Source organism: Podarcis liolepis (assembly GCF_965112155.1).
Source record: "Podarcis liolepis genome assembly, chromosome: 13".
Classification (NCBI taxonomy): domain Eukaryota; kingdom Metazoa; phylum Chordata; class Lepidosauria; order Squamata; family Lacertidae; genus Podarcis; species Podarcis liolepis.
In genome coordinates this window covers 40,488,465-40,516,009 of record NC_139573.1, presented here as the reverse complement: position 1 = coordinate 40,516,009, position 27,545 = coordinate 40,488,465, and the positions used below count along the sequence as shown (strand labels likewise).

Below are 27,545 nucleotides of genomic sequence, written 5' to 3'. Positions count from 1 at the left end.
AGGCTTACACAACAAAATCAATTCAAAATACCATTCGGTTTAATTCCCCCCCCCTCCCTCCCCACTCCAGCCCTCTTCCTTCATATCTTTATCCATGTACACAGTCTGTTCATTCGAGCTTGTATGTTAGGGTTGGCTTCCCCTCTTTCTATCCAGTTCCTGTAAAATGCCCATTTATTTGTGATTCAGTAAGACTTGAATCAGTTTAAAAAACCTCTTGCCAATGGTGTTTGCCATATCTGATACCTTTTGCCATAACCCCTTTGAGGGGGTTTTTCCCAATCAAGCAGTGTATACATTTTATGACATATTTATAAACTATCTTCCAAGAAGTTCAAGGTAGTGTACATGGTTCTCCTCCTCCGCGTTTCATCCTCACAACAACCTTCTGAGGTAGGTTCAGCTGAGAAATGGTGACTGGACCAAGGTCACCCTGTGTCTGAATGACCGTTTTGCAGTCTTAAGCTCCCGTCTGTTTCCTTTGGCGCTATATAGATTCATGCCGTCTGTGGAGCTATTAAGGCCGGTCCTTGACTCAACTTTCCCCGTCTTAACTTGCAAGGCTCAGCATCTGGTCTGCAGACTCATCCAGGCAACTGTCGTTGCATCCCATAATATCAGAGGAAGGATCCTCATGCAGAACAGTGCCAGCTTCTTTTCTCAAAACAGTATAAAAGGTGACTCCAGGCAGGGGCGGCTTAATGGCGCTTCCAGACTGTCTCTGCTTTCGGTATTGCATACCGGCCAATTGAGGTTGCGCAATTACAGGTGATGAGTAGGAAAAGTTGCACAACAAACCTGCTTCCCCCCAAAGACAAGACTTTTTGTGATAAAGAAAGTCATGGGGCAATGCCCTAGAAAGCGTGATGCATCTTCCCGGCCAACAGGATGAAGGCTCAGTAAAGAAGTTGTCAGGAAGTGACTAAATTTGCAAATGGTATGGCTAGAACAGGGTTCAGCAATTTTTTTCAGCAGGGGGGCGGTCCACTGTCCCTCAGATCTAGTCGGGGGCCGGACTATTTTTTGAAGGGGAAAAAATGAACGAATTCCTGTGCCCCACAAATAACCCAGAGATGCATTTTAAATAAAAGGACACATTCTACTCATGTAAAAACATGCTGATTCCTGGACCATCCACAGGCCGGATTGAGAAGGCGATTGGGCCGGATCCGTCCCCTGGGCCTTAGTTTGCCTACTCATGGGCTAGAATATCACCAGCTCTTTGAGACTTTCAAACAAGACAAAAAAAATGGATTTAACGAGCCCTCAAAATTAGAAAAGGAATTGTTAAATAATACCAAAATCATTTCCAGAATGTACCGACTCCTCCTTGACTGGGAAGTCAAGGAGGATGAGGTGAAGGCGGTAATGATTAAATGGGCACAAGACATCGGACGCACCATCATGATTGAATGGGAGACCCTTTGGAAAACTAACATGAATTTCACGGCATGTTACACCATTAAAGAAAACATGATGAAAATGCAGTTTAGATGGTACCTTGCACCATCAAAACTCTCCAAGATGTATAAAAATATATCAGACAAATGCTGGCCGTGTGGAGAAACAAAAGGAGATATGTACCATATGTGGTGGACATGCCAAAAAATTAAAGAGTTCTGGAACCTCATTTATGATGAGATGAAAAAGATCTTTAAATTAACATTCTCTAAGAAGCCAGAAGCATTTCTGCTTGGAATTGTAGGCAGTGATATCCTGAAAAATAGAAGAGAAATCTTTCTATATGCGACAGCCGCTGCCCGGTTATTAATTGCATCAAACTGGGAAGGGGGGAAAGTACCAACAGTAAGGGAATGGCAGAATATGTTACTAGACTATGCAGAAATGGCTCAATTGACAAATAGATTAAGGGGAAATACAAAACAATCATTCACGCAAAAATGGGGTATGTTCAAGAAATACCTACAAAAATATAATAACGACATAACATCTATGGCAGCGTTTGAATGACCCTTGTGTAAATTAAACATTAATAAATAAGGGGAAATGGTACGACATGTTATAAGAAAGTATTAGAAAATATATTAAGAGTAAGGTAATAAGTACATTCAGTGTTGTAAATGTAAAGTACATCGGGAAATGGCATAGTTTAATTTATTGTATTCTACTTTGGTGTTTTTTTTTGTTTAGTTAGAAAGTATAAGAAAAGAACGCGTATAAGTACAAGTTTAAATCAATAACAGGATAATTATTTAAGGTTGTTATTCTTATTATTAGTTTTACCTTTTCTTTGTACGTTCCATTTAAGATTGTGTATGATATCCTTGGGTGTCAATTAATAATAATCATAATAAAGTTGCAAATGGGTTTTTGAGATACAGCAAGCCTGCAGCTTGCAAGCATTTAACTTGTGTGTGTTCAGCTTTCCATGCTTGGCAATTAAAAAAATTAAAAGAGCTGGGAGCTATAGCTCTTGTGAGGAGGTAAACTATAGTTCCCAGGTTTGTTTGCTTTAAATGTTGGAGGCGTTTGTTCTGATGGTCCCATCCCCAAATTTGGTCTCTTCCCTGCTGAAACATGGATATGCTGTTCACACACCAATATTCCTTACACTCACTCACTGCCTCCACCCCTGCCAAATACTTTAATCTCATTCTATTCCTGTGGTAATTTCTGGAGCTACATTTGTTTTATGGCTCTGTGAAACCTTGACCTTGGTACTAGTTTGCCTCCAGAGATCTAGCCCCTCTCCTGAAATGCTGAGAGCACGCTGATCTTCTCCTTTCCCTAATACAATATGGCCAGGTATTGATTTTAGGTTTGCAAGAGAGATGGAGTCACCGCCTTTTCCCATAGGACATTCGTAGTTCATTTCCCCACCCCTATTGTGTCCTGGGCAGAGTACGTGTGTGCTAACCGGTTTGGCAAATTCTGATAATTCTTCCAAAGGAAGTCTTGAATCATTCCCTTTGACCTGAGCAAATAGTTAACAGAAGTGTTTTCTAGACGGGCAGGAAAGTGGATTAGGACAGTCTGTGGGTGGGAAACGAGCATGGGAACGGAATTGCATTTCGTAATGACTGTTATTTATTTATTTATTTATTTATTTATTTATTTATTTGAATTTATATACTGCCCTATACATGGAGGTCTCAGGGTGGTTCACAGAAAAGATCACAATATTTTAAATCAAAATAAGAACAATAACCCAATAACCCCCCCCCCCGAAAAGAGCCACATTTTAAAAGGGTATAGGATGGCCATCAGGTCAACCAAAGGCCTGGTTAAAAAGGGATGTTTTTGCCTGGTGCCTAAAGGTGTATAATGAAGGCGCCAGGCGAACCTCCCTGGGGAGAGCATTCCACAGACAGGGAGCCACTGCAGAGAAGGCCCCGTTCTCGTGTTGCCACCCTCCAGACCTCTCGAGGAGGGAGACTCTCAAAGGAGGGCCTCAGAAGATGATCTCAGGGTCCGGGTAGGTTCATATGGAAAGAGGCGGTCCTTGAGGTATTGCGGTCCTGAGCCGTTTAAGGCTTTGTAGGTCAAAATCAGCACTTTGAATTGGGCCCGGAAACTAATTGGTAGCCAGTGCAGTAAGACCAGGAGCGGTGTAATATGCTCAAACCGACTTGCTCCGGTGAGCAACCCGGCCACTGAATTCTGCACTAGCTGAAGTTTCTTTCTCCCCCCACCCCTTAGGATACCTTTATTTATTTATTTTTGGAAATTAAACAAATATTATCTTAAAACATATCATCCTTAATTCCACCCCCCATTTCCCCCCTCCCCCTCCTTCCCATAAAACAACCCACCCTCCCCGCCCCCCGATTTCTCTCAGTTCCAATATCTGATTTCTCTATAAATGCTATTCTCTGCATGTTACAGAGTTGTATAAATCCTTAATTTGTCTAACTGGTTATTATCAATGAAAGGTTTGTGAGTGTTTATTCAAAACCTGCCAAGGAGTCCAATTCACTTTGTTGCATCTTTAGATACTTTGTAAAATATTCCCATTCCTTTTTAAAGTCACAGTTATCCTTGTCAATTTATGTGTCAATATTGCCAGTTCTGCATAGTCCATCAGTTTCTCTTGCCATGATTTTTTGGTCGGAATTTCCTCAGTTTTCCATCCTTGTGCTATTAAGATGCTCGCCGCTGTTGTTGCATACATGAAGATATTTTTCAACTTCTTTGGCAGGTCTTTCCCCACAATCCCTAACAAAAATGCTTCAGGTTTTAAAACAAATGTTAGATGGAACATTTTCTTCAATTCATTGTATATCATTTCCCAAAATTTCTTAATTTCGTTACAATCCCACCACATGTGGTAAAATGTCCCCTCCTTTTTCTTATGCTTCCAACACAAATTTGAGCTAGTTTTATACATTTTTCCTAACTGCACTGGTGTCGTATACCATCTATACATCATCTTCATGTACAGTGGTACCACAGGTTACATACGCTTCAGGTTACAGACTCCGCTAACCCAGAAATAGTACCTCAGGTTAAGAACTTTGCTTCAGGATGAGAACAGAAATCGTGCTGTGGTGGCACAGCAGCAGTGGGAGGCGCCATTAGCTAAAGTGGTACCTCAGGTTAAGAACAGATTCAGGTTAAGAACGGACCTCCAGAACGAATTAAGTACTTAACCCGAGGTACCACTGTACTTTACATTTCTTTGGGGGCTCAAGCAGAGAAAGGTCTTTGCAGCCATCTTGATCCTTTTATCCAGAGGCTCTGGGGAATGAACTTGAGAGCTTATGCAGCCAAATCTTGTGTTTGTAACTCTTAAGCTTCCAAATGGCGCACAGGAAAAGATTTAAGCCATCCTGCCACTTGCTTCCGTCTAATGAAGTGAAGTAAAAGAACAGCTACGGAAACATCAACAGGCCACACGTCTTAGGCCTCGTCCCTGCATTTCTGTACAAACAGCTGCGTACAGAAACATACAGTGCCATGCACTGGAGATCACTTCAGCTAATAAGAACATTCCATTCCTTTTTATTGGTGCCTGAGTGCAAGTGGGACCTACAACAACGTGTTGTAATACAGTATATCCTCGCTTCCTAGTAAAAGAGCTCGTATTGAGAATATGAGCCAGCCAGCCATGCTCCTGTTCAGGATACCCTAAGCTGTAAGAAGCTCAAGCAGGCAAATTATCTTTCCCCCTCCTGCCGCCTCCTCACTTTAGTATATTTGTGATGGTTCTCCTCAATTGACTCTCAACATTTCAGGACTTGCGAGAAGCCATCAAGCATGCTTTTGTGTTCTGTATTTGTGGGTGTTGGGGCCTTTTGAATTGCCGTATTTTTCGCTCTATAAGACGCACCAGACCACAAGTTTTGGGAGGAGGAAAACAAGGAAAAAAATATTCTGAATCTCAGAAGCCAGAACAGCAAGAGGGATCACTGCGCAGCGAAAGCAGCAATCCCTCTTGCTGTTCTGGCCTCTGGGATAGCTGCGCAGCCTGCATTCACTCCCTAAGACGCACACACATTTCCCCTTACTTTTTAGGAGGGAAAAAGTGAGTCTTATAGAGCAAAAAATACAGTATATAAATACGGCCTAGGTGTTGAGTGCCTTCCTGACTCCCATTTTATTGGCACACACTACCTGAACTTGCTGTTTGTGGGACAGATTATCATATGATTCTTGAGGCCACATTAGCTGTGACAGACACATATCTCTCTTCATGCGCCTTCCCTGCTCATGTATCTAGCAACGAGTAGGATATATCAGAACTGGGGATGGAGGGAAGTGGCTGGAGGAAGTGACAGCAAAGTGTGTGGTGGTGGTGGTGATGGACTTGGAACTCATCTCTTGTATGTTGTCTTTGTAAGTAAAATCCTTCCCCTCTACTTTATCGGACCCTCCAAGTGTCCCTGTTTTCCAGGGACAGTCTGGGATTTACAGAAGCTGCCCAGGTTTCTGATTTGATCTCAGATTGTCCCACTTTTCCTTAGGGCACCTCTATTTTCATCGGAGAAATGTTGTAGGGTATATGGAGTGATTCGACTCCCCCCCCCCAGCCAAGGAGGTAACATTCAATTCAAAGTGTTGGTGTTGACCTTTAAAGCCCTAAACGGCCTCGGTCCAGTATACCTGAAGGAGCGTCTCCACCCCCATCACTGAGCCCGGACGCAGAGGTCCAGTGCTGAGGGCCTTCTGGCGGTTCCCTCACTGCGAGAAGCAAAGCTACAGGGAACCAGGCAGAGGATCTTCTCGGTAGTGGCACCCACCCTGTGGAACACCCTCCCATCAGATGTCAAAGGGATAAACAACTACCTGACATTTAGAAGACATCTGAAGGCAGCCCTGTTCAGGGAAGTTTTTAATGAGTGACATTTTAATGTATTTTTAATCTTTGTTGGAAGCCGCCCAGAGTGGCTGGGGAAACCCAGTCAGATGGGCGGGGTATAAATAATGTAATTATTACCACATTGGCCCGAATATAAGCCGCACCTTTAAAATTCAAGGAAAAAAAGACAATACCCGAATATAAGCCGCTCCCTTAAAATTCTGCATGCACTCACACCCATTCCGTTTTACCGTATGTCTGTTTCAGCAGCGATATCGTCAAAGCCAGTTTTTGTAAGGTCACGAATTTTAGCCGCACTTTAACGTTTCACGGTCGGAATTTGGGGGAAAAAGTGAGGCTTATATTCAGGCCAATACGGTATTAATATTATAGAATAGGACGTCCCTGTTTTCATCAGAGAAATGTTGGAGGGTGTACTTTATGTGTCAGTGAGCTGGACGCTTGAATCAGGATGGGCCTTTCCACATCTATTTCGGACCAGTCACATGTTTATTTAGCTGGACCTCTTCCTCCGAATACTTATTGTTTCCTCCATGCATTTGTTCAGTCATTTGTTCATACGGCACAATCTCTTTGGATTTTCCCTTATCTTATTATTCCGGTGCTGTACTTTGTATTATGCACAACATGGGCAGAAAGGGCAGCAAAGGGAGAATGGGGCGTCATGGCAAACCCAGATCCAAGATAAATTGCGCAGGGGAAATCCGCTCCACTTAGCGGGGGGGGGGGGGGAGTTGCGGTGGACGACGTGGCCACCAACTCCCCTCCAGGGGCAGGGGACTGAGAGCCAGTGTGGTGTAGTGGTTAAGAGCGGTGGACTCGTAATCTGGTGAACTGGGTTCGATTCCCCGCTCTTCCACATGCAGCTGCTGGGTGACCTTGGGCTATTCACACTTCTGTGAAGTCTCTCAGCCCCACTCACCTCACAGAGTGTTTGCTGTGAGGGAGGAAAGGTAAGGAGATTGTGAGACGCTTTGAGACTCCTTAGGGGACTGATAAAGCGGGATATCAAATCTAAAATCCAAATCCAAACCCAGAGGCTCCCTGTCACGCCATCACCCAGCCAGCCAATCTGCTGGCTGAGAAGGTGTGGCCAGGCCCCATTTAAACAAAGCCGTGAGCCAGAGAGCTTTCTCTCTCGGCTCGCTTCCTCAATCTCCCACCCGCCCTCCCTAATTTGCAGGCTTTGACATTGGCCTTGCTATGGGGTTGGTCGCCATTGAGGGGCCTGGTAGGAATTTTTCCACTTGGCAGATGGGCAAGGGCCATTTGGTTTTCACCTACCTCGTAGCAATTGTCACAACTTTGTAAGATTTGGCTGTTAGGCATTGGTTGATCTTATGATGGAGGAGGGGAGGTGTGGCCATCACCTGCCCCTCCAAGCTTAAGGGTGTGTGTATCTTGTCCGAAGACCGGGACTGGGCTAGTCCACGACCCCTTCGGGAACCCTGGGAGAGCTCGAGTTGGTTTGCATCGACGGGGCTCGCCCATCGGTGGTTGACCCTTACCGAATTCCCTGCATGATGGGCGGGAGTCAGATATAGTCAACTCCAGTGCCTAAGCCAATACCACTCACATTCTGTAACCAATAAAGTTGTGGCCAAATTTTGCCCAATAACATTAACCTAATATCCGTGTCCTTGTGTCTCATTCATTGCCGAGGGGGTGGTTTCGGGGTCTCGACACGCAACCGTGTTGCAGGCATGATGCTTTCATATGGGCACTTCCGGGCTCTGTTTCTTGGGTGGGATTCAGTCACATGCCTGGAAATTCAGGTTGTGCAATTAGAGTTGATTTGGAAGTCTTGCATGATAACGCTCACCCCACCCAACTGGACTTTCTGCAAGCAGGAAATGGTTGAGGTAATGCACTGGGAAGTCTGGAATAGCAGTTAGACAACATTGTCTAATTAATGCTGAATAAGCCGGTCATTTGCAAGTGACCTTAGTCTTTTTAGAGTTTGTTGCTTTGCAGATTATCTTGGACTATGAATTAGCCCAGTCTGTATGGATTCCCCACCCAGCACTGTTTTCTAGCCTTCTAATATCAGGGACAGGGAACAGTTGGCTCTGCATATGTTGCTGGACTACAACTCCCATGTGCCTCAGCAAACATGGCCAATGGTCAGGGATGCTGGAAACTGAAGTTCAGCTGAGGTTTGAATGGCCAAATGTTCCCCACTGCTGTTCTGTGTGATTATTTGCAAGACTGTACTCTAAACACTAGGGACGCGGGTGGCTCTGTGGGTTAAACCGCAGAGCCTAGGACTTTCTGATCAGAAGCTCGGCGGTTTGAATCCCCGCAACGGGATGAGCTCCCGTTGCTCAGTCCCTGCTCCTGCCAACCTAGCAGTTCGAAATCACGTTAAAATGCAAGTAGATAAATAGGTACCGCTCCAGCGGGAAGGTAAACGGCGTTTCCGTGCGCTGCTCTGGTTCGCCAGAAGCGGCTTAGTCATGCTGGCCACATGACCCGGAAGCTGTACCTTTACTCTAAACATTGGTGTTGCATGCAGGATCCACCTCTGCTTTCAGTTTACAAAATAAGTAAATTTCTAACCCTGAAGACGACTAATATACTTGAATGTATGACCGCTATCAGGCCACAGCTCAGAAGAGGTGTGTGTATGACTCAGAGATTGTGTATGCGTGTGTGAGAGAGAAACAGAGGGAGGCTGGAATTGCACAGCGTTGACCCCTAAATTCTTCTCCTACTCAGGTTTACATCCAAACCACAGAAGAATTCCCCTCCTACTCCCTTTCTTTCCTTTCTATTCCATTTACCAGGATGGAATTGCACTGACAGCAAGATCAGGCTGCAATACATTGAAGCAAGGCAAGTTAAGAGCCTTTGAGAAACATTTCCCCAGCTAGAGGGGAGAGGCCTCCATGCTTTCCTTCTCCTTGCTTGCCATGTATTGCTGCCTCACTAAAGTTGTCACTGCTGCAACCATTTGATAAGGGAGGGGGACTGGGAATCAGCAGATTGGTAGGATACAAGGGAAAGCTCTGTCTAAATTTGGATTGAACTAGGAACAAACGGAACTGTTTCGTGTGGCTGAATGCTCCTTGATGACATATGATAGTGGTGATGGTATTATCATCATTATTATTAGTTGTTGTTGTTGTTGTTGTTGTTGTTATTATTATTATTATTATTATTATTATTATTATTTGGGGAAAGTCTAGTTTTCTTTGTGGAGGGAGTTAATGTTCTGTACAAAGCATGTGGGCCCCTGTCAATAAAACACAGCTTTACTTACCTAATGTACCTCACAGGGTTGTTGAGAGAATAAAATGAAGTGGGGGAGTGTATACCCACCTTGAATTCCTTTAAAGAAGAGTGGGTGTCTGAATGTGATAAATATATTAAATTGATAGCCGAATCCTTATCGTACTATCGTGATAACAAGGAGTCTCCTAAAGAAGTTGATTACTTCTTTTTATTTTTAAAATCTGTTTAGCATCAGCATGATACAAAACATAGAAAAGTATTCAGTCTCAGCCCTCAGAGGGCTTGCAGTCTATTTTGGATGGGCAGGACTGGAAGAGAGGATTGTTGGGGTTGGTTTTTTGGGTTGTTTTTTTTGCAAGCTCCTAACAGTGTTGTCAGAGTTGAGGACTGTCGTTTGACACCTGAGGAACATCAAGGAAGGCAGGGCAGGGAAGATTCCCCTTGTTGAGGAGAGGTGGCTCAATGGAGCGAAGACAAGATCTAATTCCAGGACTTGGCATGGCCAAAGGTGCAAAGGGGGAGAACATGAAACACTGAGCTTTTGGAAAGACAGAAAGCATGGAATAAGAAGGGTGGAGAATGTGCTTCACATCACTTGGTGCCAGTCACACCTCATGAGCCAGACATATGAATGATCAGCACACCACAGTCTGTTACTCAGAAACCTTGATTTGGTGATGGTTCTTCACGTGGGCTGCTCAATGGGTGTGGTATGATTCAGAAAACCATGATTCCTCTGGGTTTCCACTATCACCAGGTGACTGGAAATGTCCTTTCACAGTGGAAAAGGGGGCAAGAAGATCTATCTGGGTTTAGCCTAATCTCTGACCGCAGTAAGGACCTTAAATGCAATGGCTAGGGGAATATGAAGTTGCCCTTATTTGTCAAATATTTCCGTCACGCCGCTCCTCAAACTCTAGCAATAATAGCCACTTGCAGGCCCGGCCCAACCATGAGTCCAGGTGAGGAGACTGCCTCAGGCGGTAGGATCTCCAAACAGATCCTGATATCCATCTTTTTCCGGTCTTCATTCATTCCTCCTTCCCTGGTGGATATGGTGGGTGCCCCATTTTGGGGTTCGCCTCAGGTGCCGAAATGTCTTGGGCCTGGCCCTGGCTGCTTGCGTTCGAGATCTCCAGTCCCTGAGAACATACAGAACTCCCTGTTGTGGAAGCTGGATCTGTGGAGACTCCCAGCTTTCCTTTTCTTTCCCAACAAGTTTCTAAACTTTGCGAAGGTTGGTGGTGCTATTGAAACTGCAGCTTAGCGTTTCGTGGGGAGAATGACACTTCTGTGACTCTTGTGTGTAGCCAGAGTAGCGTCAGCCTAGCTTCATTACAATAAATGGGCAAGGTTTCCAACCTTGACGTCCGTGGGATGTGAATTATGCCCACAAGTTTATAATCCTTGTGGTTTTGGAGAAAGAGAGAACTTGCGAAAGCCTCTTCAGCGCTATCTCTCTGTTCCCCGTCCCCACATTCCCTCTTTATCTCCGGTTTTTGCTTCTGTATCTGTATGGCCCATATTACACCCACATTTTATTTGTCATTTTAAACAACAACAACCAGCAGTTCTTTGTGTTTCCTGATAAGGCAAAAGAGAACTTATTCATACATTCGGATTTGTCAGCTCCTAAACTGGAGACGGGGAGAGTGAAACTTAGCAGAAACTGATGAGAAATCTTTATGCAAGCCCACAGACGCAGTAAGAAAGAAACCTAGCGGGGTGGCAGTCTTCCATAGACAAGCCAATGTGGAGTTAATAATAACTCTGGGCTGTTAATCAACAGTTTCTGAGGAAGCTGCGTAATCTCCAGAGCTGGGAGCTGCAGAAGCCACAGCCTGTGAGTCAGCAGTCCAAGGTGGTTATTAGAGGAGGGGGTGTTTGTGCATGAACAAAGGAAGAAAAGCAATTATAGAGATAAACAAGGGGCTAGTGGAGACTCCGAAGTGCTGTCTGCCCCACCTCTCCCTTAAAAGAGGCCTGTTGTCCTAATCATTGTAGGTAGCAAAGCCCACTCGCCTACGGTGAGTCTGTGGTGATGTGGGAGCCCTGGGTTCAAATCCCTGCCAGTGGACTCGCAGTCCACCCCACAGTGCCGGATTTACGTATGAGCTAAACAAGCTATATAGCTTAGGGCTCCACTCTCTTGGGGGCCCCAAAAAAATTTAAAGGGGAAAAAAACTGGATGTACATTTCCAAAATATAAGATAAAAAGCAAATAAAATAAAACCTACATACGGCAACAGTGTTTTGTGTTGTGTAGGCTCCTTTGGTGTAAGTAATGGGTCCCGCCTGCTCCCTGAAATATCACTGCTTTGCTCATATCTAGATATAGGGTGTCTACATTCTGCAGGTACCAAGTACTGAGTACATATGTGTAATGGGTTTGAGTTACTCGTGCGTAAACTGTCCCCGTTAGGGGGCTTAGTTGCCTGGGTTAAACCGTCCTGACTGCACAGCCCATCTCAGCGTGGCTGCCTCAGTCGCTAGCAGAATCTGTCTGTGGGCGTTTCTTAAACCTTTTCCAGCATAAAAGCTGTTTGACTCCCAGTCGTCTCCACCTCTCACTGTGCGGGAGTCTTCTGCGCAGGGAGGGCGTGGGTAGTGGAGGACCTGTGCTCTCCTCACTGATGTCCAGGGAAGAATCCCAGAGCTCTCCCTCCGCTTCCCCCATTTGCCCCCCTTGATCCCTTGTGTTACGCCGATTTCCTTCCTCCTCTACCAAGCTGCGTCTCCCCCTGGTGCTGGTACCTTCTCCTGCAGAATCGGGGAGCCTCTCCTTCGCCTTTCGCTCTGATGTCACTTCCCTGACAATATGCATGCTTCTACTTCTCAGAGGTCCAATATTGCTCTATTTGCAGTCCTTCTTTTGCTGATTTCATTTAATATTCTAATTTTCTGAGATTGTTAATTTGGGGTTTTCATCAGCTGTACGCCATAATCATTGCAATTATAACAAATAAAGGCTTGACATATCTTGCTTTGCATGTCATGAGTCTATCTCATATATTAGCTTATGATAATATAATAATAATTTATTATTTATACTCCGCCCAGCCACTCTGGGCAGCTCCCAATAGATTAAAAACAGAATAAAACATCAAACATTAAAAACTTCCCTAAACAGGGCTGCCTTCAGATGTCTTCTAAAAGTCAGATAGCTGTTTATTTCCTTAAAATCTAATGGGAGGGCATTCCATGGGGTAGGTGCCACTACCGAGAAGGCCCTCTGCCTGGTTCCATGTAACCTCACTTCTCGCAGGGAGGGAACCGCCAGAAGGCCCACGGAGCCGGACCAGGCTGGATGATGGGGGTGGAGACGCTCCTTCAGGTATACAGGGCCGAGGCCATTTAGGGCTTTAAAGATTGGCACCAGCACTTTGAATTGTGCTTGGAAACGTGCTGGGAGCCAATGTAGGTCTTTCAGGAGCGGTGTTATGTGGTCACGGCGGCAATTCAGCAGTTGTTGTTGTTGGCATCCGTCTCAAAATACAAAGGGAGTGTACATCTGGGGGTGAAATCAAACTGCTGCATTAGCAGCACTGAAGTAGCCTCTCAAAGGGCACAAGACTGGACAGCGTGTAAGGAGATTTTGGGCTGCCCAGATGACAAGATGCCCCTCTCAGCCTCATTGATGTGGGCCAAAAGAAAGTAAAGTCCTGGGGAAAGCAGCAGGATGAAAGAAAAACCTCTGACCTGTGCCTGGGAATCTCGGGACAAGTGTGGGACAAGCCCTTGAGTGTCTATATTAAAGTTTCCCCAACTTTTGAGACGTGTGGATGACATAGGCACAGTCTCACATTTTGGAGTAGCACTTAATAACTGTACAACACAGGTTTCCTGCTACGTAAGGCATGGAGCAGTTCAGAATAGCTGTCGTCTTTCCAAGTGAAGGGCATCGCTAAGATAAGGGGAGTTTGGCTATGTTAATACACTGGTTTTCTTCTGTTCTGCTGTTCAGATATTGCTGATAATTCCCCGAGGAATGCATAGCTCCAGTTATGCTGGAATCCTCCTGTGAAAACCTTCAGCAAGCAGTATTTAGTGCATTCCCTGGAAGATAAAATCTCCTAGGTATGTTTCTAGATTAGTCTTGTAAATTTTCAAGGAGCACAGGGAGGGGTGTAGTGACTGGGGGGGGGGACAGAAATGGTGAGACCTTAAAATTTTGCCTCAATTCAAAACCTGGACTTTAAAAATAAAATCAGAAATTAACACATGGGGACTGGAGTGTGAAAAGTGCGGTCCTTTGAGGACAGAGAAATGTTATATTTGGTACTCTTTTTGGCTGAAGTTCAAGATTTATTAGTGTTTGAACTCTTCCCCCCCACCCTGAGGTTGAAATTGAAAGTGGAAATTTGTTCAGGTATCACATTTTTGAATCCTGGTTTTTGAAACCTGGTTTCAGATTAGCATATCCAGTTTAGGAATCTATCTGAAGGTTAAGTCTTCCCTCTCCATTAAAATATTCATGTTATTTGCTGTAGATATTAGAGAGAAGTTCATATTTTTGTCGGCTTGTTGTATTCAACTTCCAGTATTCATTTATTTGTCAGATTTCTAGATCACCCTTCAACCCTATGTGGCCTAGGAACCACATACCTACGGTACCGCCTTTCCTGGTATGCCCCGCAGAGGACCTTAGGGTCCACAAATGACAACACTTTGGAGGTCGCAAGGTGGTTAGATTGGTCTCAACTAGGGCCAGGGTTTTTTTCAGTACTGGCCCCGTCTTGGTGGAACGCTCTGTCTCAAGAGACCAGGGCCCTGCAGGACTTGACATCTTTCCTGCAAGACAGAGCTATTCTGCGTGGCATTTGTTTTGGACTCAGTCTGACCCTTATGTTTCCCTCCCTCCCCTTATGGTTTTGATCTTTGGGCTACTTTAAAAATGAGGCTGCATTTTAAATTGTATTTTAACCTGTATTTTAAATTGGGTTTTCTCCCCGCTATTATGTTTTTATAGTAATTTTACTGGTGTTGGCCACCCTGAGCCTGGCTCTGGCTGGGGTGGGCGTATAAATAAATTTATTATTATTATTAACCGAAGTTTCTGCGTTGTATGCGTTTGCAGTTTCTGATAAAATACCAACAATAAAAGTACAACTGGTATACAGTGGTGCCTTGCAAGACGAAATTAATCCGTTCCGCGAGTCTCTTCGTCTAGCGGTTTTTTCGTCTTGCGAAGCAACCCTATTAGCGGCTTAGCGGATTAGCGCTATTAGCGGTTTAGCAGCTATTAAAGGCTTAGCGGCTTAGCGGCTAAAAGGCTATTAGCGGCTTAGCGGCTTAGAAAAAGGGGGGGAAGCGGGAAAAAATCGGAACACTCGCAAGACGTTTTCGTCTTGCGAAGCAAGCCCATAGGGAAATTCGTCTTGCGAAGCAGCTCAAAAACGGAAAACCCTTTCGTCTAGCGGATTTTCCGTCTTGCGAGGCATTCGTCTTGCGGGGCACCACTGTATAAGGAACCACCAATGGCATAACATGTGATGACACAGCAATAAATGGATCGTATTATGAGCCCACAAAGACCAGGCCAAAGAGAAGTCTTAAGTAGTACAGCTGGGCGATATCAGCTTTTCGACATTGCGATGTGTCACTCGCTAAGCATCATGATATAGTGATACACTGCTATGTTGAAAAGGGCGGAGCATCAGTTGGTCCTGGAAGATGTATCGATACATTGCCCAGCCCTATTCAGTAGATGCTGAAAAAAGACATCAACAAGACAGGTCTACATATCTCCACTGGGAGGGAATTCCACAGTTGGGGAGCCATGACAAAGAAGACCCTGCTATAAGTCACTGTGCCGCAAGCGGTGGATAAAATGGAACTGTTAGCAGGGCCCCCCTTGTAGATCCATAAGCGTGGGCTGGTCATATGTAGTTTTCTTACCACCCATGGCCCATGAAAATGCTGTTTGAAACTGTAGTCCAATTCTTGTCTGCCTTTTCTTCTTCAGGTGATGACGACATCTGCACTACGCGAGGAGTAAACTCATGTCAGCAGTGCTTGGCAGTGAACCCACAATGTGCTTGGTGTTCCCAGGAGGTGAGGCGAAACCCAAGATTATACCATGTACCTTCCCCTAATTGAACTTGCAGTTCTTGGGTGTTGACTAGATCAGTGTTTTTCAACCACTGTTCCACGGCACACTAGTGTGCCGCGAGATGTTGCCTGGTGTGCCACGAGATGTTGCCTGGAGGGAGGCGGGCGAGTCGGGCGGCAAGAGGCGGGGCGGCGGCGGCGAGGAGAGGCCGCCCAACGCGGGGCTCTCGCCGTCTGCCTGCCTGGCTGCCTGCGAGCTCGGCGGGCAGCGCCTCCGCCCGCAGCGCCCGCCTCGCGGCTCTCATTCCCTGCCCCTGCCAAAGCTCACCCAGCCAAGCCGCGCTCTCCTTCCTGCCTCGCTTTGCTGCCTCCTCCCCCCCCCCAAAGCTTGGCGGTTCCCCGGCGCCGACCTGCAGGTTTGACCCCCTTCTCACACCTGTTCGTGCTCCTTGCACGGAATGGGGTGGATGGGGAGGAACGGGGCTCGCCGCTGCCTCCGCTCACCCTCCCCCCCCCCGCCGGCGGTCCCGCGATTCTTGGCTTTTTGGCGGTTGGCACAGAAGGAAGGCAAGGGGGAGGGGAAAAAATTGAAACTTACACTTTCGTGCGTCCCTCCCGGCGTGACGCTGCGCGCTGACGTCACGGGGCTGTAATGGTGGTGTGCCTCAAGATTTTTTTAATGAAACAAGTGTGCCTTTGCCCAAAAAAGGTTGGGAAACACTGGACTAGATCTTGCTTGAGCTCCCTATCTATTCATTTATTTCAAGCATTTATAACCACTGTGCCATTTCAAATTGCAATGCCCAAGATAGCTTAACATCAATAAATATGTTGTTCTTGTTGTTTAGTCATGTCCAACTCTTCATGACCCCATGGACCAGAGCATGCCTGTCTTCACAATACACACACACACACAAAACAAAACAAAACATAATATTAAAACACTTAAGAAACAAAAAGATGAGCAGCAGATAACGAGAGAGAGAGGAAATCCAAAGTACAGTGGTATCTTGGTTCTCAAATGTACAGTGGTACCTCGGGTTACATACGCTTCAGGTTACACACTCCGCTAACCCAGAAATAGTGCTTCAGGTTAAGAACTTTGCTTCAGGATGAGAACAGAAATCGTGCTCCGGCGGCGCGGCAGCAGTGGGAGGCCCCATTAGCTAAAGTGGTGCTTCAAGTTAAGAACAGTTTCAGGTTAAGAACAGACCTCCAGAACGAATTAAGTACTTAACCCGAGGTGCCACTGTAATCCATTCCAGAAGTCCATTCCAAAACCAAAGCGTTCCAAAACTTTCTCATAGAAAGTAATGCAAAATGAATTAATCCATTCCAGACCTTTAAAAACAACCTCTAAAACAGCAATTTAGCATGAATTTTACTATTTAATGAGACCATTGATCCATAAAAGGAAAGCATCAAACAAGGTACTGCAGTCACACAATCAATCAATCAATCAATCAATAGCTGAACTGGGTTCCACACAATCACAAAACCAAAACAAAAAGAGCCACAAAAACGCAAAATAAATAGCAAAATCAGGCAGACCTCAGCGTAACACTCAAAATGGAAATGTGGCGCTCAAAACGAAAGCGTAACTCAAAATGGAGCATGTTCGGCTTCCAAAAAAAGTTCGCAAACCGGAACACTTCCGGGTTTACAGTGTTTGAGTTCCAAGTTGTTTGAGTACCAAGGCGTTTGAGAACCAAGGTACCACTGTACATCAAAATACCAGTCGAGCCAAAGCTGTGCTGGAACAAAAAATATTTTAAGTGGCATCGGAATGCCATCAGGAGGGGGTCCACGCAGATCTGCTGGGGCCAGGAATTGTTGTTATCGTAAAATGAACCAAGTACAAAATAAGATTAAAATACTACCTAAAAGAAAGTGAACAAAACAAAACAAAGAAGCAGATCATGCAGTAATGGTCTGGGAGTTCTGGAACTATGTGCTTATTTGCTGAGATAAGCTGGATAAGTTTATATGACGACACGGAATGTTCACATTTCAAATGTCACACCCATTGCAGCGAATGGAGCGTATAGCAGTGCGATTGAACACACAGGAAAAACACAATGGGTCAGTTGCAATTCCTCTTCTAGAAGCACCAAGGAAAAGACATGGTAGTGGGAGGGGTGCGGAGACCGTTGGACAGAGATGTCAAAGCAATCTGAAGAATGTCTTGTTTTAAAATAATGAAAGCCCAATTAACAGTGGAATCCTCTTGGAGTATCTGAAGAATGTTTTTTTGTGGCCGTTAACCCCCAAACAGCAAAGCTTGCTGGCTCTTTGGAAAAGAAGCAAAAGCTTTTTTTTTGAATATGCTCCCAGGACATTTTTAATCAACTGATGATGCATCGGAGTAGCTCGCTGTAGGCAAAGAGGGAACCACCAGATGTCTGCCCACCAAGAGTTGCAAGAGTAATCACAAGCTGCTGAATTAACCAGCTCCATCTGTGTCTTGCCCTGGAGCAAATAAGTGGCGTTGATTCATTCCATGCCATCTAAACGTATTTCCACAAACACGCAGTTTGAAGATCACTTAGCAAGCGGTTCTCGCTAATGGAGACATTTAAAAAAAAAATGACACCAAATGTCCATTTGCATGCATTAATTCATTTTGAATTGCCAGAGCAATAAACTACCGTATTTTTTGCTTTATAAGACTCACTTTTTCCCTCCTAAAAAGTAAGGGGAAATGTGTGTGCGTCTTATGGAGCGAATGCAGGCTGCGCAGCTATCCCAGAAGCCAGAACAGCAAGAGGGATTGCTGCTTTCAATGAGCAGCGATCCCTCTTGCTGTTCTGGCTTCTGAGATTCAGAATATTTTTTTTCTTGTTTTCCTCCTCCAAAAACTAGGTGCGTCTTGTGGTCTGGTGCATCTTATAGAGCGAAAAATACGGTAAGTTTTGGAAGGAGCTTGTGCATTCCAAAGGCCATTCAGTGTCTTTCACTGGCAGGAACTGTTTTCCTACGCAATTTTCCGGTCATTGAGAAGATCAGTAATGGCAGGCAAAACTTCTCCCCAGTGCAGCTGGCGATCACTACCGATCTTCCCCTCCACCGCACATCTGCAGGACAGCGTTGTTGGGTGTGTTGTGCGATGCATTCTTCTGTCCTGGAAGTGAGCCCCAACAAGTCTGGACAACTCCCCCAGATGAACTGAGATTGTAGCACTAGAACACAACCCAGAATCCTCTGCAACAGGGCCGCTAGGCCAAATGACGCAGCTGGTTTGGGGTGTCACGAAAGGGCAGCAAATTTTGAGTCATTGAGTTCAACCTTCATAAATAAATGCAAATATTACAAAATGACGGTAAGCCTCCTGTGGCTTACTTCCAAAGCAAACTCACCAGTATGCATGCCCCCTGGCGAAGAACTAGGCTGGGAATAGCCCAGTTCCTCAGAGCGGCTGAGAAAACCCAGCCAAATTGGTGGGATATAAAGAAAATATTATTTTATTTTATTTTATTTTAATTTTTAATTTTTAATTTTTATTTTTTTTTATTTTTATTTTATTTTTTATTTTTTTTATTTTTTATTTTTTATTTTTTTATTTTTTATTTTTTATTTTTTTATTTTTTATTTTTTATTTTTTATTTTTTATTTTTTATTTTTTAATTTTTTATTTTTTATATTTATTTTTATTTTTATATTTATATTTATATTTATATTTATTTTTATTTATTCATTTATTCATTCATTTATTCATTTATTCATTTATTCATTTATTCATTTATTCACTCACTCACTCACTTACTCACTTACTCACTTACTCACTTACTTACAGTGGTACCTCGGGTTACATATGCTTCAGGTTACATATGCTTCAGGTTACAGACTCCGCTAACCCAGAAATATTACCTCAGGTTAAGAACTTTGCTTCAGGATGAGAACAGAAATCGAGCTCCGGTGGTGCAGCGGCAGCAGCATGAGGCCCCATTAGCTAAAGTGGTGCTTCAGGTTAAGAACAGACCTCCGGAACGAATTAAGTACTTAACCCGAGGTTCCACTGCATAGGGATGGTGATGATTTGTATATAGAAGATGATCAAATCTTGTAGCCTGTAGTCTAACCTGTAGTCTAATGTGTTGCTGCTCAGGCACAGGTATAGTCGTATTTTGGAAGCCCGACAGCTTAGTTCCCGAACGTTTTGGCTCCCGAGCATTACAAACCCTGTTCTGTGACTGTTCTGGTTTACAAACTATTTTTGGAAGCTGAACGTCCAGCGGGGCTTCCGCGGTTTCCAATTGGCTGCAGGAGCTTCCTGCAGCCAATCGTAAGCCACGCTTTGGTTTTCAAACATTTTTGAAGTCGAACAGACTTCTGGAATGGATTCTGTTCGACTTCCAAGGTACGGCTGCATAGAGTCATCGAATCGTAGAGTTGGAGGGTCATCTAGTCCAACCCCCTGAAATACAGGAATCTCAACTAGGTCACACAATGCAGGTGGTTGGAATCTCTTGTAACTTGAACTTTCGCTGTGAAGTCTGCATATAATGAGCAAATGCCTTTTCTACAGAAGATGAGCCGCCTTTGCGTAGCTGAGAGGTTGACTAACCTGTGACCCTCCCAGGTGTCCTTGGACTTCAAAGCCCATTGTTCCTGACCATTGCTTGCGCAGGGCATGGATAACAGAAGTTGCATTCCAGCAACATAGGGGTGTGGTGGTTAAAAACTACCCATCACTGTTGTGTAGCTTAGGGGTGGTGTGGTTGGCACGAAAATATGTTGTGGTTGTTGTTTAGTTGTTTAGTTGTGTCCTACTCTTCATGACTCCATGGACCAGAGCACGCCAGGCAATGCGACTCTAGTAGATAATTCTCCACACTCACACTAAACGACAACTGCCACTTTCTATGGGAGAAACTATGTCAGTTGTTGTTGTTGTTTAGTCGTTTAGTCGTGTCTGACTCTTTGTGACCCCGTGGACCAGAGCACGCCAGGCACCCCTGTCCTCCACCGCCTCCCGCAGCTTGATCAAACTCATGTTGGTAGCTTCGAGAACACTGTCCAACCATCTCGTCCTCTGTCGTCCCCTTCTCCTTGTGCCCTCAATCTTTCCCAACATCAGGGTCTTTTCCAGGGAGTCTTCTCTTCTCATGAGGTGGCCAAAGTATTGGAGCCTCAGCTTCAGGATCTGTCCTTCCAGTGAGCACTCAGGGCTGATTTCCTTCAGAATGGAGAGGTTTGATCTTCTTGCAGTCCATGGGACTCTCAAGAGTCTCCTCCAGCACCAGAATTCAAAAGCATCAATTCTTCGGCGATAAGTAGAAAGGGTTAACCGGGAAACCCAGGACCCCTCATAATTCTTGTCACAGCGATCTGAGGTGTTTGCTTCGGTTTTGTGCCTGAACAGCTCACCAGACATCCTGGCTGTTGATTACGTGATGAGATATTTGTGGGCGTGTGGCGGCTGGGCCACAATGCCCCGTGCCAGAAATACGTGCCAGTTTTGTGTGTAATATGATGGGGAAACTTTTTTAAAAAGCAAAGTATTGGCTGGCTCAAGCCAATACGTCACCACTTCTTCCCGCTCCCACAACTGTCTCAGCGTTTATCCCGTGTTCCTAGACAGCAGCTATGGCTACGGAGCTGTTTTGCTTACCTCTGACAAGCGTTTCCAAAAATGGCAATATTTTCCCCGCCGGGCCTTGGGGCTCTGTTTATTCAAAAGATGTAGCAATTAGCAAAGGAGCTGTCTCCCGCCTCTCACCAAAAGTCAGGTCCCCTGGGGTGCAAAACTTGTTAGCAGGGTAACTTCCTCACATGTTGTCTTAATTTAGCAAATGAAAGTTTCCTCCCTGGCTCCCTACGACCCTCTGTCTTCTTGTCTGCCTTATTTGAAGAAAAAAACACACACCCTCCTTTTGCATCTCTCTCTCTTCTGCACAGAAATACATATTTTTTCTTACCTCAGGCTGCAAAGACACTATACATTTCAAGTATACCCCTTCCCAAGAATCATGGGAACTGTAGTTTCCCTCTCACAGGGACATAATTCCCACCAACTTTTAACAAACTACAGTTCCCATGATTCTTTTTGGGAGATTCCCATGATTCTTTTTGAGCCACTCTCTCCCAGCTGCTCACACACAGACCCCGATTATCCTCATCTGCAAAATGGGTGCAATAATATTGCCCTGTCTTAAAGATGACAAGGTCACACGTGTGAAGTGCTTCAAAGGCTATATAAGTGCAAAGTATTTCTTATTATTACAAAGAAAAATGTTTCACACATTGTTGGGTTCCTGCCCTTCACTTTAAAATTAAAGGTGGGGGACAGTCTGGAGGAGAAAGGGCAGTCCCATTCCTCATTGCTAGCCAGCAGTAGCAGGCAACTCCAGGAAGGAATTGTTGCGGGTAGCCAATTTTGTTATCTGCCCAGCCACTGGGCAAGGAAATTGTACAGAATAACTGGCAGTTTCAGTTAACAGAAAAATGGCTAGGCAGTTGGAACACATTTGGTTTTACTTGTCTCTTCCTCATGGGGCTCTTTTTTCTCTCTGGAAAAGGCTGTGTTTAAAGATCTCCCTACCTCACCCCAAGACCAACCTTCCTGGGCTCAGCTCAGTGGCAATCACATGTGTGTGGCTGAGTTTCATGGCTGAGTAGGGCTTTTGAAACTGGATCTCCACTGTCCTAATCAAGGCCGTCTTTAGCATATGCGCCGCCGGGGTGCAAAGATCCGCCCAGCACCCCCAAATTTAGTTTAGCCCCCAAATTAACTTATTATTCTTATGTCAGACTTTTTTAAAAAATGATTTCTCTAAATGAATTTGAACTGTAAGTGATGAAATTAAAACACAATTTGCAACGTTTTACTCGGGGGTCAGCGGCACCTTTGACACGACTAATATCATGCTGCCTCCTGCCGCAGCTCAATACAATACATAACATAATATTTTGATGTAAGAGTTAATTTCATGTGCACGGCGCCGTTGAGCACGACAAGCACCACTGTTGAGTCTGACAAGCACCGCCGCTAGCGCGGCGCATCTTTGGTAAATGAGCGCACAAAGTCAAAAGTCCTTTAGTGAAACAGTAGGTATACATTTCGGTAATACCTAGGTATATATGTATTTTGTTTTTCTAGCTTGATCAAAATTATTATTTCATAACAGGTAGATAGTTAAGAGCTTAGGTGACTTCAGCGGCGGGCGCCTGGCGCCCCCCAGAATTTGGCGCCCTGGTGCCCCACACCCCTTGCACCCCCTGGTAAAGATGGCCGTGGTCCTAATGTACAGTGGTACCTTGGGTTACATACGCTTCAGGTTACAGACTCCGCTAACCCGGAAATAGTACCGCGGGTTAAGAACTTTGCTTCAGGATGAGAACAGAAATCGTCCTCTGGCGGCGCGGCAGCAGCAGGAGGCCCCATTAGCTAAAGTGGTGCTTCAGGTTAAGAACAGTTTCAGGTTAAGAACGGACCTCCGGAACAAATTAAGTACTTAACCCGAGGTACCACTGTATGTCATTTTCCTCCCCTATAATTCCCTGGGTGCGTACTCAAAGTGATGCAACACAGATTAGTCGCGGTGGACCATTTCGCACCGATTAAGCCATAGTTTCAAACAAACAAACTGTGGTTTGATGTGCACTAGCAGTGTGTTGGTGCACCCCTGCTCAAAAGTTCCCACAATGCTCTTCCCACACTCCAGTTTGCTAAAGTGTCATGGGCAAAACAAGCCAGAGACTGGCTTGTTGACACCGCCTGCACCCCGTGGTTATTGCTCATGGCTTCTTTTGGAGGAAACAAACCACAAGCCTGGTTCGGACAGTGTGAGCAAGCCCAGGCTCAGGATTGTTTTGTTTGTTAGTCAGTTGTAGCAGGATTGGGGTAAGAATGCCATGGCAGCTTTTTGTGCAGAGTGCACTAAGCACACTGCTCAGGCACCCTAAATCATAGTTTGTTTTAAGGTACAGTTAACACAATGTGAAGGGATGCGGGTGGCACTGTGGGTTAAACCACAGAGCCTAGGACTTGCCGATCAGAAGGTCGGCAGTTCGAATCCCCGCGACGGGGTGAGCTCCCGTTGCTCGGTCCCTGCTCCTGCCAACCTAGCAGTTCAAAAGCATGTCAAAGTGCAAGCAGATCAAGAGGTACCACTCCGGCGGGAAGGTAAACGGCATTTCCATGCGCTGCTCTGGTTCGCCAGAAGTGGCTTAGTCATGCTGGCCACATGACCCGGAAGCTGTACGCCGGCTCCCTCGGCTAATAAAGCGAGATGAGCGCCGCAACCCCAGAGTCAGCCACGACTGGACCTAATGGTCAGGGGTCCCTTAACCTTTGCCTTTAACATAATGTGGGAACTGGGCTTTCATACCCAGTATCAGGCTGTGTGAACTATACCTTTAAAGAACATTTGAAACCCATCCTAAAGAAAATCTGGGCACGGTGGTTTGTTAAATGTTGATGGGACTTGCAATTCTCTGCACCCTTAAGAAATCACAGTGCCCAGAATTATTTAAGGGAAATAAGGTGTTTCAAATTAGCTTTCCTGTTATGTACTGAAGTTCTCACCCTGGGCCAACAGGGGGATACTGTAGATAGTTATGCAAATAAGGGATCGAAAGTGACGTTCAGTGATTGGATAGTTTTAGAAAGTTGTTACAGTAACGTTGTACTGGAGCTCTATATAAGCAGGCTGACTGAACCCTTCAGTTCAGTTCTGTCCTGGCCTGTGAATAAACAAGAGCTGTTTGAAGAATCGCTGTGTCATCTGATATGTTCACCCACAACTTAACATTTCCCACCACATCAGTGCTTGCTGATAAGGATATCAGGCTGTATGGGGTTGATTTCCTGTGACCATTGGAAAGGACTCCTGGAAACTGCTTCTCAAGGCTCTTTTCAGAAGGTCAAAATTTCTGTCTTATCCAGGGGATTCCCCTAAGGACTGCCAGTTGGGAAGAGTTTTAGTGACCCAGCAAACGTGTCACTTTTCTAGCTGTCGAAATGGGTGGATAAAAATCTTGGGAGGGAAATGCGGTCAGTCTTTCAATGACATTCACACTTCCTACAAAATGTGTGGTTTTAACTGTTTTTGGAACAGTGCCATCCAGAGGAGGCGTGCTCCTGCGTTTGTTCTGTATCTTTACGCTAAGGGTTTTTTATAATAATAATTTAAAAGCATACAAGAAAACGGCTTCCTCTCAGAAGAGGCAGACATTGCCATGCGTAATCACAACCCCTTTGCCTTTATAGGCTTAAGGAACGAAACCCAAACCCATATTTTTGTTTAGCTCAGGGAAAAGGTAGGCTTCAAATATAGCAAGGTGTGCTAACCAGTTGTGGCAATCAAAGTCTCAGTTTAGCCCCAATCTATAACAGAAAAAAAAAGACCTGAGAGGGGTTTTTTTTTTCTCCTGGAGGAACCACAAAAATATATCGGAGTCATGTTGATCCTTTGTTTGCATTCCATTTCCTTGCCCTTCCTCCCATGGCCTCTGCTGCTGCTGCTGCTGCAGAATCACCCTTATTCCTTTTTTGGTTCTCTTTTTTTCCCCCTCTTGCAGTGCTCCTGCCCCCAGCATGCCTGGAGGAAACGATAAGTTAGAGAGCTGCTTATTTCGTTTTCCGGGCAGCTTGTGCAATCGGAGTGACACCAGATTGCCCTGTATCGGCTTGAGGGGCTTACGAGTTCCACGAAAGCCGGATTTCCTGGCAGGGTTAATGGGGCCAGTTTTCAAAATGTTTGCCAGAAAACAAGGCTACCACATGTTCATGATTCATATGGATTGCTCTTATTTTGAGAGTCCCGTTCCATAATAACTGGAACCCTTACTAAGGACAGAGGTTGTCCATGGTTTTTTTTTTGTGAAGGCTGAATTGCTCGTCTAAATAACTTTCAGCCAATGCTGCTGTCTTCCGCTTTAGGGAGATGTGTTTTGAGAATTAAAAGGCACCCGAAGCAGCAAAGTTTTTACTTTCCCCAAGGTTAGTTTAAAAGTTTTATAAGTTGTTTTTTTTTAGAATACAGTGCACATAATTATTTTACTAGCAGTATGTGCTCCCAGTGTATGTCTACCTACAGAGAATGGTTTTAAACCTAGACAGCATCTTAAAAAGCAGAGACATCACCTTGCCAACAAAGGTCCATATAGTTAAAGCTATGGTTTTCCCAGTAGTGATGTATGGAAGTGAGAGCTGGACCATAAAGAAGGCTGATTGCCGAAGAATTGATGCTTTTGAATTATGGTGCTGGAGGAGACTCTTGATGAGTCCCATGGACCGCAAGAAGATCAAACCTATCCATTCTGAAGGAAATCAGCCCTGAGTGCTCACTGGAAGGACAGATCCTGAAGCTGAGGCTCCAATACTTTGGCCACCTCATGAGAAGAGAAGACTCCCTGGAAAAGACCCTGATGTTGGGAAAGATGGAGGGCACAAGGAGAAGGGGAGGACAGAGGACGAGATGGTTGGACAGTGTTCTCGAAGCTACCAGCATGAGTTTGAGCAAACTGCGGGAGGCAGTGGAAGATAGGAGTGCCTGGCGTGCTCTGGTCCATGGGGTCACGAAGAGTCGGACACGACTAAACGACTAAACAACAACAAGCATGGCTAGGATCCGGCTGCAGTTCTGGAATGCAGAAAACGGAAGTGCTGCTTGGTTTCAGGGATAATTAGTCTTTAGAGACTTATTTTTCAAGCCCGTATTTAATAAGTAAAATCATTTTTAAAAGGCAACTTAGACAGCCACAAGAAAAGCTGATCAGAAATAAGCCCAAGTCCAAGACATAAAAGCGTAATAGAACATCAAACATTGATAGTAACAATCTGATCCAATATGAAAGTCACAATAACTTTTAGATAAGCAACTTATATCAAACGAAGCAACATTCAACAATCCATCAGAATATAATAGTAAGCAGTACAATTAAACATCAGCAAATAACAATTAAACAGTTCAACCACGATAAAGAATTACCAATCTATAATTATTAAAAGTAACAACAAATCGCAATGCATAAAATACCACAAAACATACAAAACCATGTAAAGGGATCAAATTGAGAAACAAAAACGTGCAACTTATAAAACTGTTTTTTTTTAAAAAAAAAACATCCCTGAACTCCTCTCTTCCCAGCTGCTGCTGCTGCTGTTCTTAAAGTCATAGTCTGGGAAGGGCTAGTTGGGGCAAGACAGGAGGAAATACAATTACCTGATGAGGAACAGAAAGCCTCTCTCTGCCATTCGTCCGGATTTTCCTGGACACTCCAGTATTTCCAGCTATGCCCAGAAAATTCCAGATGTATGGCAATCCTACCTTAAACCGTTTTGGCTTCCCCCTAAGACTACTGGGAACTGTAGTTTGTTCAGAGTGCTGAGAGTTGTTAGGAGACCCCAGTTTCGCCCACAGAACTACAATTCCCAGAGTTCCCTGAGGTTGACTGTTAAACCACTCTGGGAGCAGACTTTGTGGGGGCAATGAAGGGGGTCTTCTAACAGCTCCCTTGACAAACTTGGGCCTGTAACTCTTTCTCAGCCTAAACTTACCTCACATGTAGGAACACATAGCCCCTGCCCCCTAGGATTTTTGCTTTTCTTACTGAAATTCTTTTTTCCTTCCCTCTAAATTCCTTGGATGTTTTCTTTGAACAGGGACCTCCAAATTTGGTGGCAGCTGTGCTTACAAAGTTGGGAGGCTAAATTTGTACGGTCCTGTATTCGCAGCCCTTAGCTCCTTGGAAAGAAGGGCAGGATTCAAAAGGCGACATAATCTGAATAAATAAATCGAAACAAAATCGGAAGCCTTCCCTTTCTTTGCAGCGTCAATTCTTGCTATTTTCCCCTTTTAAATCCATTCTTTGTTTTGTTTATTTATTTTACAGTTTTATAACCAGCCCACACCCTTTCATGCTGATCAGAAGGTCGGTGGTTCGAACAGGGGTGAGCTCCTGTTGCTCTGTCCCAGCTCCTGCCAACCTAGCAGTCCGAAAGCACACCAGTGCAAGTAGATAAATAGGTACCACT

General features: G+C 44.8%; 1 protein-coding gene across 1 annotated transcript in view; it reads left to right on the top strand.

Annotated features, from left to right (window-relative positions):
* ITGB3 (integrin subunit beta 3) overlaps nucleotides 1-27,545 on the top strand; it is a 59,360-nt gene that overhangs the window by 2,292 nt on the left and 29,523 nt on the right. The window contains exon 2 of the mRNA XM_083469652.1: nucleotides 15,480-15,568. Coding sequence (XP_083325778.1) covers nucleotides 15,480-15,568 — 89 coding nt within the window. The remainder of the gene's footprint in view (nucleotides 1-15,479; nucleotides 15,569-27,545) is intronic.